A 13,783-nucleotide genomic window follows, 5' to 3' on the forward strand; every position below is an offset into this window, starting at 1 on the left:
TACCGATTGTTTTCAATAAAAATATGAATAACCTGTAGTCTGTACCAGTAAAATATATGTATTATTATTTATTGCAACCTACTACATTTAATACAAACTAAACCAAACAGTATACGTCCCAAGAAGAAACAATAAATTATTTTGTTTATCGTTATTTTATAATTATTATATTATTTACGCGTTCAGCAACAAATCATGTTTAACTAAAAAAACATTATTTATTTGAATTTTAGATAGATCCCCAGCTAAAACTAATGTTCAATGTCCGTTTCAAAAACATAGTTCAATAATAATTATAATTTATTTTAAATAATACAAATATGAAATGGGTACCTACCTGTAAGTATCGTGCAGATAGAACCAATGTGCTTTTCTCTCTCACGTGTTTTACATATTTTATTCCATAATTAATATTTTATCCGGTATATTTTTTGCATAGCATAATAAATTGTGTTAAATAATGTTTCATCAAAACTGATTAACATTACGTTTGTTTATCGTGCGATGTTAGAATTACAACTTAAATCGAACAGCGTTGCGATGTTTTGAAACATAAAATGCACATTGAATACAAATTGTATAATTTTCATGTAAAAAAATCTCTAGAAAAAATATATTTTCACAGAAAAATGTACAACATGATCAGTTAATACGAGCCCTATAGGTATTAAACTTCACGTTATTTCTTTAAACACATCTTCAGTTTTTATAAAAATATTACTCTTGGATACACAATTATACCGATTAAAGCCGATAGTGTCTATAGTTTTCATTAAACCGTAGACCATGGCCCCCACCTGAGTTATAAAACAGATCTCATAGTTGGAATGTTCCAAAAGCCTAAATGAAATTACTATCTGAAAACTATTAATGACTTAACATGATGTATTTCATAATATGTTGTACAACTATCTATTCAGAATGTCGTGCCCTAACATGTGAAAACCACGGGGAAGTGAAAAAAATACTCCACAATACTTGTTTAAAACTAGTTGTGTGTCGTTGTTAATCCATTTGAATACGAACAACTGTTTCAATCGTCTTGATACATTTATAAAACTTTTTTGGTAAGTTAGTCACGTGCACCATTACACAGTCCCGAAATTGAAGCACACAACTTCCGTGTCAGCTCTTTCCATAAAATCTTGCAGCTACTGCAACATTAAACAGAGCGTATCAAGAATCATTCATTTGTCCAAATTAAATTAGTTTCATTAAAAATTCTGAATAGGGTACAGAAACCGAATTTTGAGTACCTACTCTTCTCGATCCATTGAATATTTGAGTTTTAGTAATATCAATACACAATTAAAAGTAATGATAAATTATCCAATAAACTTACCATAGTTTATTGGAAAGTGAAAGTTTAGATTTCAAAAGTGGTCTTAGGAGATATTATAATTTATAACAAAATACAATTTATTTAGTAATAATATTATAGCTATAGGTACGATACAAAAAATGTGCATAAAAATAAATTCTACATTATTATTTTTTTAACAGAAAATGTACACTGTACATAATAAAGTATCAGATATTTGTAGGCAGTTAATATATAATAAATACTTACTATAAAAATATAAAACAATACCTTTGATTTTTATTTTTTTTAATATCTCCATATTACTTTTATACAGTTATAATAAGCGTTCAATAAATAATATATAGTTCACAACTTTAGTAAATGGTTGTTTTAACTTTAGTAACTATTGTTTGTAAATAATGTAACAGTCGTTCCATAATGGTACCTATATATAAAAGCTAAAATTAAACAAAAAAACTTTTATTGTTCATAGATAACTTAAGTAAATTACATTATAAATTGAGAAAATATATTTTCACCGAATATTTTATGATTTTTCTAATAATTAATCTGTTTTCTGTTTAATGAACAATTTAAGTATTGATCTCATAAAACATTTAGTAATAAAATAACAAATATAGATTAATAATAATACAATCGTGATAATAAATAGAATAACGTCTAATAACAAATATTGATACCATGTTAATTTCACTGCTGCAGTTCGTAAATGATGAGCTCCTTTATGCCTAATAACGTACTCCACCCAATATACGGCCGTATCAAGGGCTGACATCGGCCTATCATGAAATATTTTGGACATTCTTTCAGCATTTTCTACAAACCTAAGGATATTTAAAAATGACATTGTATGAGAAAAACGGGAATTTTTAATTAAACACCAGTTATTGACCAAGTCGATTTTTTTCATATTATAATTTAAAAAGCAACATGAAAGTATGAATTAGTATTTTATTTAAATAATTCAATTATTAAAAATAGTTCGACTAATTTTAAACTACTTATAAGCATTTTAAATGTTTGAATGTTTTTTAGTTTAGGTATTTTCTATAAACGTTCTCGATCAAAAAACTTGAAAATATAATACAACGTTCTTCATAATAGTTGTCTTATGGTTGATTGTATCATCAAATATTATAGATAAATTATCGATCAAGCTGATTAGAAGAAGTATGTGAATATATATATAAGAAATATGTATATTATAAATGATGATGAATGTTGAGTAAAATTATTAACTCTTATTGAAAGTATTAAAAGTAATAAAGATCAGCATAAATTATTTTGTCTTATAACTCAGATATTATTATAGAATAATGATAATCTGTTTTAACCAAGTTATATTAATATTGTTATCTGTATTATCTTACTATGTTATAGGTAAACTGCTAATTTATTACCCAAAAGTCTTCCAATTTCTAAGTTAATTGTTTTAACTAATTTGTCTACAATGTATTATTAAAATTGTATTCCACGCTGCACAAAAATATTACTATATTTTAATCTAGTATCTTACAGGAATTGTTTACAGTGATGTATAATAAAATGAATATACTTGCCTCTTTTCAGTCAATATTAGCTTAACGTCTCTTTCGAAAGTATCTTCATTCAATGTATGAATATTACTCATAATTCCAAAGCCATTTTCTTGGCTGATTCTTACATTTTGGAACTGATCCCCAAAAACAGGAAACCCGATGAACGGAATCCCAGTATCTATTGTTTCCATTATACCATGGACTCCTCCGTGCGTAATAAAAAGCTTACAATTTGGATGCCCTAAAATTAATAATATCTCAACAATTAAAAATCCCTTTACGATTTAAAATTTCACATAAATTATTACTCAGAATTTCTAACTGTGGAAACCAAGAGTCGACGTAAAAATTTTCTGGGAATCCTCGGGTGTCATTATTAATCCATTTGAACAAAACTTTTTGTTCTAGTCGTCCCAAAACATTTATCAAAACTTCTAGTGAAGGTTTTGGTAGTCTAGCCACATTTAATATAGTACCAAAATTTAAGTAAACAACACCTGCGTTAGCTGAGTCCATGAAATTCTGTAAGGTCTGCAGCAGCACAAAATGAATATTGTTATGTTACAAAAGCCTTTAGTTAATTAATTAAACACTTAAACACAGACACAGTACCTTACTCATTGTCTTTATATTATGTCGTATGTGAATACCAGGAATCTCTATAAAATTTGGAACGTAAGGTCGAGGGCTAAGAATTGCTACATCGGAATCAATTAAGCTAAGTGATATATTTTCGAGCATCTCTGTCATCGTTGGTCTGGTTTCATATCCAGGGTATTGAAAATACGTATCCATTAACTTTTCTTGTTGTGGAATATACGTAATTAGTTCAATAAACAGACCGTTTAAACCAAATAGAGTATTAAGTAATCGACTTTGGAAATCAATTGATTTCCCAGCGTTTAACTTAAAATCTTTAATATAAGAAAAATCTGAAGGATTGGCAGCATGGCGAGAAACGCTAACCCAAGGCGCTACCGGAACAATACTAACTACAGGGGCACCATATTTATGACCCATGGCAACTGTACAATCTTGGAAAAAAGATTCTATGATCACCAAATCAAACTTGGTTTGATCTTCCTTGATAAACTTTTGTACCTCTGGAGATGATACATACGTTTCAGTGATATCGATACCAATTATATTTCGCATATATAATTCCTCAAACAAAAATAGAAATTTGTTACTATCTTGCAACACAGCATCTGTTACTAAAATAAAATAAAAATAGATGAATCGCATTAATAAAATAATTTTATAAAACATATTATTATCGACGATAGACTGAAAATAGGTAGTGATAAGGGTGTATTCAGTATTTGCGGGTATCAGTCATTATATGTTACTATTTAAAATATAGGTAATATAAAAATATATACCTAGGTACACTAATAAATATATAACAAATAGTTATGTTTCTGGATTATTTATTTAAAAGAAATGTATCTTTTAATATTTGACCGTATGTAAATTATAATTTATTATTATATTTATTAATATCATATTTTAAATAGGTATATATTTTTTTAGTAATTTAATTTTTTTTAATTACCTGCTTCTAAATCCAATTCATATTTGGGAACAATTTGTGTATAATTAGGCGGTGGATTTTTTACAACAAATGTTGATACCACCGTTACATTATGGCCTCGATGTGCTAATTCTAAAAACAAAGGTTCAAACGACACGATATGACTCTTCCAAGGCGAAGGTACAAAAATCAGTATGTTTGAAGATTTTATTTCAGGAGCACAATGAAATGCTATAAGTACCAATATCGAAATAAATTTCATTTTTATTTGATGCTTCCAAATTGTTTTCTGCTAATCTGAATTTAGCAATAAGATAACATATTTTATGTTATCGTAATATACCTAGTTAAATAAAATTAATAATATTTTTAAAACGTTTTATATTATTATAATATAGTCTATGAATAATATGGTATTGTATTATTTTAATTTTCGTTCTCGTATTAAACACTAGTCAATTTATATCATCTCAGTTCAATATGGTGTAGAATACTAGGAATATAGTTTGAAATTTGAAAGCGGTGATAAATTATGTGGTTTGTATATCCAAAAGATCCAAAAGAAACCTAAAATATTCTTTATTATAATGATAATTTATGAAGTGTATAACAGTACCTATTGTATGTTAAATGATTATAAAAATAAACGTTTTTGACAAATTATTTGAAATATCTTCTAAATATTAAAATAATAAGTGATTATTTTGTCATCAAAATATTATTATGGATTATAGATAGAATCTATTTGTGTAATCATTAGTTTTATACTTTAACTTAACATTTAAAAAAATAACTACCCATAAAATAATAAAAATAATGAAAACAATTGAGGAAAATTTTTAAATTATGTATAATATTTCATTTCATTTAGACTAGGTATACCTAATTATCCAAAAAAAGTAATTTTTGTCTTTATTGAAAAAAAATACCTAAGTACTTATTCATATTAATATGTTATTTTCAGAAAATATTATTTGTTGGTTTTAACAATAATTTAATTACTTACGTGTAACTTGATTGTAATAAGTAAAAACAGTGGTGGGTATAAATCATACCTCTTGAACTATAATATAATTGATTTAATTATTATAAACAACATACATCTGTTAATGAAGTAATGTTTAAAATATTTCAGTAAATTAAAAATTGAACAGTAAAAACTAGAAAATATTAACGTGTAGAAGAATGAGATGCTTTCAAAATAACAGTAGAGTGAAGACTGTTGCATATTTAGAAACAACACATGGAATAGTAGGTCAGAGCTCACATAACTATCTAAAATACGTATGACCTTGAAATATACTTTCGTTTAAAATGGAAATGTTTTTTTTTTTTTTAGTTGAAACCACATCGATTAAACATAACACAAAATACTTACCGTTTTATCAAGAAACAATGAATAAACACGATTGTCTCATAATAATATGATATCGATATACCTATTTCAAAAGTCATGAAATATAAAACAATCTCATTCGTTGTATGCACAGTCGCAATTAGAGGTAAGCCCTCTCAAAAAAGGTTTGTAGTTAAAATCCTATATTCCTTCTTTCTACATTATAATTGTCAATTTTAATTTTTAATTTTTAATAATAATGTATGGGTTATATTTAAATATGATAAAAAAAAAAAAAACATTTTCATCGGTGGTCTGATTGACCCGAAAGCTACCGAGATCCGTGAACAGCTGAGTGCCTGAGTTGCACTGCACAGATGGGAGTAACCACTAATTAAGTTCTATCATAATTCATAGTAATATGATATCGAGACACGTGTCCACCAAACTAACAAAAATATGTGGGACGTAGATATACCTATAGGCTTATAGCCTATAAGTACAATAGGTACTACAATTTACAATGTAATGATATATAATATTGGATCACTCTCTAAAACGTGTATTACTATATTTTTCTTAAAGTATAAATATTTTGGGAAATATTTTTTACATAATCTTCATTTATTACAAAACAATATTTTTAAAAAAATATCTGCATTATAATATCTTTCTTAAGTACTTTTTTATGTCTTTATCATGTTTTAAGTTTTTACTTCATTGAACGTCAGTATATTATATTTCAAATAAAAATAATTTTCTAAAAAATTTTAATGTATAAAAATGTAAATAGTTGATAAGTTATAACTATATAACTTATATAAGTTTTAATATAGTTTGATTCTCGAAAATATTAATATTTTGTAAGTAATGTAAGATATACTCGGCCGATATATATGCCGAGCATATGAAGGAAAACTGAATTTCTTTAAAATATGAATATAATAACATTAGAAATTAGGTAACTATTTTAAGATGTAGGTACATTTGGCAGAAATGTTCGAATATAGATTAAAATACTTATAATTTTTTAAGTAATTGATACGGCAATAAGGGCCACACACAACCGAAGTGTCATATCATTTTTAACAGTAAATTCTTATCAACAAATTCTATTTTTCTTAACATAAATATATTAATAAACTGTGAATTGAAACTTGAAGTTTTATTGTATACATTACATGTTAGTCTATTTCATACATTTAATATATTTGATAGGTAGATAGTACATAGATATTTAAAAATAAAATTATTGCCTTTTAAGTTATAACTATTATTTTTTTATAGTATTGTTAACGTTATAAACAAGTGACGATATAGGTATTACAATTTAATATGTGATAATGTAAGACAAATATTTCCCAATTTCACAAAACGTTAATCTGTTTTCTGTTTAGTGAAAATATTAAATCTCATAATCCGTTTAGTAATAAAATAGAAAATACAAATAAAAAACAATGAAATTATTATAAGAAATGCAATAACGTCTAATAAATAATATTGGTACCACGTTAAATCCACTGCTGCAGAACGTAAATGATGAGCTCCTTTATTTCTGATTACGTATTCCACCCAATATACCGCAGTATTCAGAGCTGACATCGGTCGATCATGAAATATGGAAGACATTCTTTTAACATTTTCAGAAAACCTTTAATAACATTTCATAATAAAAATAATTTACAAAAAATTTGACATTTTCAAAGTAGTCGTCATAATATATTTAATATTTATAAATAAAAGTCCTATGTTTCTTATATACCTGTCACATCGTCCTGTTAAATATTTTGAAACGTGAATAATATTTATTAAAATATTTTAAATATTTATAAATTAAAACTTTACATTTGTATTATTTAACAAATCATTATTTAGTAATATTAAAATCTCAAACTTAAAAAATATATGTTGATAATTCTTATTTATTAATTATAAACAAAATTTCAATTCTTAAGAATGTAGGATTTAGAATTGTTTTTAAATGTTATATTTAATTTTACGCTACAAATCTCAGTTGTTGAAATAGTTATAATTCGTTAATTAAGCAGTTTTTTATAAGAAAAAGTGTTGTATAATTTAGTTTAGATTCTGAGCGGTGCGATGAATGTATTGATTATAAATTGATGTCCCTATGTTTTTAATAAATACACCAAAAGTAACTTCGATTTTTAACTTTGATGATGGTATTTAATATAAAATTAAATCTAGTTGGTACTTTTGAGAGATAAAAATTAAAAACTAATGCACTACTTTTCAAAAGCGTCGGGAAAAACAAAAAACAAACTAAGAATAAACAGGAATTTTACGCAAAACCAGTTTTCAACAAAATAGATATTATTTTTATGATGAAATATAAAAACGATAAAATGTTAATTTTTAGCATTTTCTGTAAATGATAAAATTTTTAATATATCTACACGCTTTTTGAGCAATTCATAGATATTTTACATTTTTTATTTTATTTTTTTTTTATTCTTTATAAGTTGTTCATACACCGAATAAAATTATCAACAATTCATGGAAAGTATATTATTTTGTAATTAAAAATGTATAAATTGTTTTATTTTTAATACCTAAGGCTTAAAAATTCAATACAATATTTCTCATAAATTATTCTTACTGGAATTGAAAAAGAAGTTTAGCGTAAAACCACATTAATTTTATGAGTATTTGAAGTGCAAATTTTGATGAAATCGTGAGTATATTGATGATTTCTCATCGACCGATTTTTGTTATTTTGTTAAATTTTAAGAATCGTAGAAACTGAAAACATTCCAATATTCTGTGAACAATGACATTTTCAAAATATTTAGACTAATTTTATGATATTAAAACCACGAATCCATTCGATTCATAATACTGTACGTAGTCTTGACTTATATTAAGCTAATAGCAATAACATTATAATTATTATTATAAAATATATATAATGATTTTTAATAGTATTTATTTAACAATTTCCAAAAGTTTTAATATACGTAGTTACTTAATATCCAGGCAATAGTCACTATATTCAGTCAATCAAAATTAAGAATACAACCAAAATGTTATTTAAAAACTCGTGAATTAGTAATAATAAGTGAAACTAAATGAATTTAAGAGGGTTTCTAAGACTGAATTTTTTTGAAAACATAACCTATCACTTATTTTGTAATATCGTTCAAATCATTATATTTTATTAATGAAATCGAAAAATTGTTCAAACGGATGCTTGTTTCATTTCTTCAATATTTATTTTTTATTTATTTTTTATTTTATTGAATAATTGTTCCACGGACATTTAAAAATAACCTCTCTAAAAATACAAATGTACAATCGCTGTTCAATTTTAAATGTTTAGAATTTGTCTATGAATGTCTTTAAAGTTTGTTATTGGTCCAAAAATGTTAACTTAAACTCATAGACTTTATACTAGTATAAGATCTATGCTTAAACCATAGATTAAAAATACTAGTGTGTATTTTGCAACCAAATGATGATTGTAAAAAATTGAAAAGTTAAAAATCATTCAATGTGTTCCTCAGTCATTTTCTCTACATCTGATAAATTTGTTTTTACTTAACCTACTGATTTAACGTAACCTGCAATGTTGGAGCACCCAAATAAAAATTATAAGAGGAAAAAAATTTACTGTAAGTACCTACTGCTTATACTGAAAAATGATAAAACACAGAATGGTATTACTTTGAAATTTATAAATATTTAATATAATAAATAAATCCTTGTTTATATTATACTATACAATCAGTTTGAATTCAATATCAATAACATATTATACTAGTTGGAATATTTTTTTTTGTTTGTTTTCTATAAATTATTTTTTGTCACCAAACATTGTAAATGAAGTATACAGTCTAGTCTCGATAACTCGTATTTTTCCTTGCCCCTTGATGGGTTTTTAAGTTGTGTTTGAGGTATATATATTATATATAGAAAATACAGAAGTCGATATTATTTTTATCCATTTGAGATTCGAATTATCGAGACTCGACTGCATAATGTTTAGTTGTATACTTGTATCTAACCATTTGAAAGTCCAAATTAATTAACATTGGTTGTTAGATATAATACATAAATACGTTTTAAAATATTTTTTACTTCTAGTAAGTAAATAAATCTTAATTGGACACAACATAATACAAATTATACTATAAATTATAATATCATGGTTTAAATATTAGGTAGATAATTTTAATCAATTAACCTAAAAGTATTATTTTATTTATTATTTATATTATTATTTAATTTTTTTAATGTGATGCATTTTAGGGCTAATTTAATGTACCTAATGAAAAAACAAGACCTATTGAGACCAGTAATATTAATAATGGAGTTGCATTTGATTCACAATTACTCACTTCTTTTCATTGATTATTAGTTTTATATCTTTTTCAAATGTTTCTTCAGTCATCGTAAAAATATTACTCATAATACCAATCCCATTTTCTTGACTGCTTCTTACATTTTGAAACTGATCCCCAAAAACAGGAAACCCAATAATTGGAATCCCGGCATCTATTGTCTCTATAATACCATGGACTCCTCCATGAGTGATAAAAAGTTTGCAATTTGGATGATCTAAAACAAATAATATTCAAAACCTTAAGTCTTTACTAGATTATAATTCTCAAATAAAATGTTACTCAGTATTTCTCTTTGCGGGAGCCAAGAGTTGACATAAAAGTTTCTTGGGAATCCTTGAGTGTCGTTATTGATCCATCTAAAGACAATCTTCTGTTCTAATCGGCCTAATACATTAATCAAACTGCGCATAGACGACTTCGGTATACTTGTCACATTCAATATAGTGCCAAAATTGAAATAGACAACACCCGTATTAGCTTTGTCCATAAAGTCTTGTAGTCTCTATATTATACGCAAAATACCGCGTGTTGTATAAAAACTATAAATAATAATTGTCTGGTAATAAAAAAATAAATACTGGAATAAAAAAAATTAATACCTCGTCCATTTGCTTTTTAGGTCGAATATGGATACCAGAAACTTCAATAAAACTCGGAATATATGGTCGTGGACTAAAAAGTGTTACATCAGAGTCAATTAAACTGAGCGATATGTTCTTCAGCATCTCCGACATTGTAGGTCGGTTTTCATATCCAGGGTATTGGAAGTAGGTATCCATTATATTTTCCAATTTTGGAAGATACGTAATGAGTTCGACAAATAGACAGTAAAACCCAATATAGCTATTTGTGAATCGTTCCCAAAAAGTCATTGACTTGCCCCCATCCAGCATAAAGTCTTTAATGTATGAAAAATCTGAAGGATTTGCTGTCCATCGAGATACGCTTACCCAAGGAGTTACGGGAACGATTGAAATTACTGGTGCTCTGTATTTATGGCCCAGCGCTACAGTGCACTCTTGAAAGAATGATTCTATGATGACTAAATCAAACGTTGATTGATCATATTTAATAAATTTCTGTACTTCTGGATCTGATAAAAACATATATGTTGTGTCGACTAATACTGTGCTACGTGTTATTGGATCTTCGAAAAATGAATAATGAATGCTCCGTTCACGCATTAAGAAATCTGATCCTAAAAATTAATTATTTAAAATATATACAAAATCATAATTCAATAATATTTTAGCATTGAGCAATACTAGGCAGTTCAATAAATATTTCCTTGATATGACGTCGCGCTGTATTTGTTGCCTCGGTCTTACTGCTATAACGCAAAGCAATGCAAATTTAACGTTCAGAAAAATTCATTTTACTTTGTTATTTTTAATATTACAGTTAATTGGCTTATTATACAATTTAATAGTAAGAATATTTTTTAAGGCCCTGTGTATAATTTTCATAATATTTTAATTTTCAAGCAAATCATGATGATTTTAAATGTTCATAAAATCTAAAAATGTTAAGCTATGAGAACTTGCGTCAAAATCATAATATCATAAAAAGCCTACGTGAGACCTTGGATAATATTCTTATTTCTTGCTTTTAATTTCACTGTAATATTAAAAATAACGAAGTAAAATATATTCTACTAAACGTAAAATGGCCTATGTTATGCGTTAGTAAAACGAAGACAACACAATATGCGGATACGATGGCCTCGAAAATACATTTAACTTACTTCCATCAATATCAAAATCGTAAGAAGGAATCAATTGTGTATATGTCGGTGGTGGATTTTTAACTATAAATTTTGATACTACTGTTACATTATGACCACGATTTGCTAATTCCAAGAATAATGGTTGAAAAGAAGTAATGTGACTTTTCCATGGCGATGGCACAAATACAAGTATATTTGAACTTTTTATTGCATGAACATAAAAGTATAATAAAATTACCAATATCATAATGTATTTCATAATAGTATTTTATTTTATGTTCTTAGTTTTCATGTGAAACCTGAAAGTATTATAACCACATGAGTCATGAATATTATGTATTAATGTTATTAGTATGTACCTAATAAATTATAGAAAACACTAATAATAAATAGTGATAATATAATAACTAGTAATATTTACTATTATTACCTACTTAAAAATATAATGTACGATAGTTAATAGTAAAATAACAAAAACAAGGAAAATCATTTATATACTGAATACGAGATGTTTGGCGTTTGCGCATGAACTCATTTCAATCTTCTCGGCGACCGGCGTTATGAAATTTTTTAAAAATATAAAAACTGTTGAGAAATATAAAAATGTATAATTCCTAAATCAATTTTATAATTTACTTACAATCAATAATTTCAATCTATATTTTATGTTTTTATATTTTTCTGATACAGCATTTTGAACTAATTAAAATAATCATTTTTATAAATTTTCTTTTTTTATATTCTGCTTTATAATTAAAATTAAAATTATAAGTATTCTTTTAAAAAAAACTCTAAAATTCAAATCTGATGACATTAACGGATAAGAGTATGGCAAAATATAGGATAAATAGAATAAAAATATGATTTCTAAATAATCAAAACTAGAAACTAGAAAACAAAAACTTATTTCAACACCTAATGCTTATATAATTATGAATAATAATGTTAATAATAATATATAGGCCTATTAATAGAAAATATATAATAGAAAAATTTACTTTTACGGTTGTGTAGATTGTTTGTGTACACTTATAGTCTATAACATTGTATACTTAATACACTTAAAATATACTGCGTATTTAATTATATGCGTTTTTATAACATAAAAACAATTGCAGTATTTCATTAATTAATTATTTTAATTCTTAGAAAAATTAACTAAAAAATTAAAATCACATCGAATCGCATGGTTATAGCAATAGTTACTGATCATATAAAGAACACTTCTGTAGTTCTGTGGGATGATACTCACTGATGCAGCTATGATATTATGTTCAAGGCTAAAAATCTACTATCCCGTTAGGTACTTACGTGTATCAACCAGAAGCATTATCATGCGTAAAAAAAGTTTCAATTGAATGCAATTAATTTTCTTTTGTGATGGTGGTGATACGTAAAATTCGTATCAGCTCTATAATATAAAATTAACCTACACATTTCCTTCCATTGCATGGGTACTAATATTATTAACTATATTCCAGTACTATATTGTATTTATATTTAAACTCAATGTTATAAATGTATTTTACCTAATTGTAGTATTTATAATAATATATTTCAATAAATGTTGGATGTATACGGCAATACATTATTATTGTGAAATTTCAATAGTTATATTTAGAATTTATTATGAATAGATAACAGATATATTATGTATCTAAGTATATCTACCTAAGTATAAAATAAATATAATATGATACATTATTATTTAACTAAAAATTAAATAAAAAAGATACGCGTTTAGTGTTTACTGTTGATTTATGTATTTCTAGCCAAACGTGAACGTACAAATCGTCGCCTATACCACAACAGTGCATAACTCAGTTTTTGTAGTTTTTCAAGAGACACAAAAAACAGGTTTTGCAATGTATTGCAAAACAGCTTATCTCATGTAATTTATTTAGACAACAATGCCTATCTCCCGTGTTATAACCGAGATACCTTATGTTTCGTACTTACTT

The 13,783-nt window shown here is 25.7% G+C and overlaps 1 protein-coding gene across 1 annotated transcript; it reads right to left on the reverse strand.

The window, feature by feature from the left end:
• Positions 1-865: 865 nt before the first annotated feature.
• Positions 866-13,222, reverse strand: LOC100160142. Its single transcript, XM_016808411.2, has 12 exons — positions 12,821-13,222; positions 11,841-12,121; positions 10,696-11,294; positions 10,376-10,598; positions 10,091-10,310; positions 7,116-7,383; positions 4,418-4,688; positions 3,475-4,076; positions 3,171-3,393; positions 2,884-3,103; positions 1,592-2,148; positions 866-1,154 (listed from the first exon to the last, which is right to left on the reverse strand). Exons 2-11 carry the CDS (start codon positions 12,079-12,081, stop codon positions 1,869-1,871), a joined length of 3,147 nt encoding a protein of 1,048 aa, XP_016663900.2. The 5' UTR covers positions 12,082-12,121; positions 12,821-13,222; the 3' UTR covers positions 866-1,154; positions 1,592-1,868.
• Positions 13,223-13,783: the final 561 nt, after the last annotated feature.

Source organism: Acyrthosiphon pisum, chromosome A2, assembly GCF_005508785.2.
Source record: "Acyrthosiphon pisum isolate AL4f chromosome A2, pea_aphid_22Mar2018_4r6ur, whole genome shotgun sequence".
Taxonomy (NCBI): Eukaryota; Metazoa; Arthropoda; class Insecta; order Hemiptera; family Aphididae; genus Acyrthosiphon; species Acyrthosiphon pisum.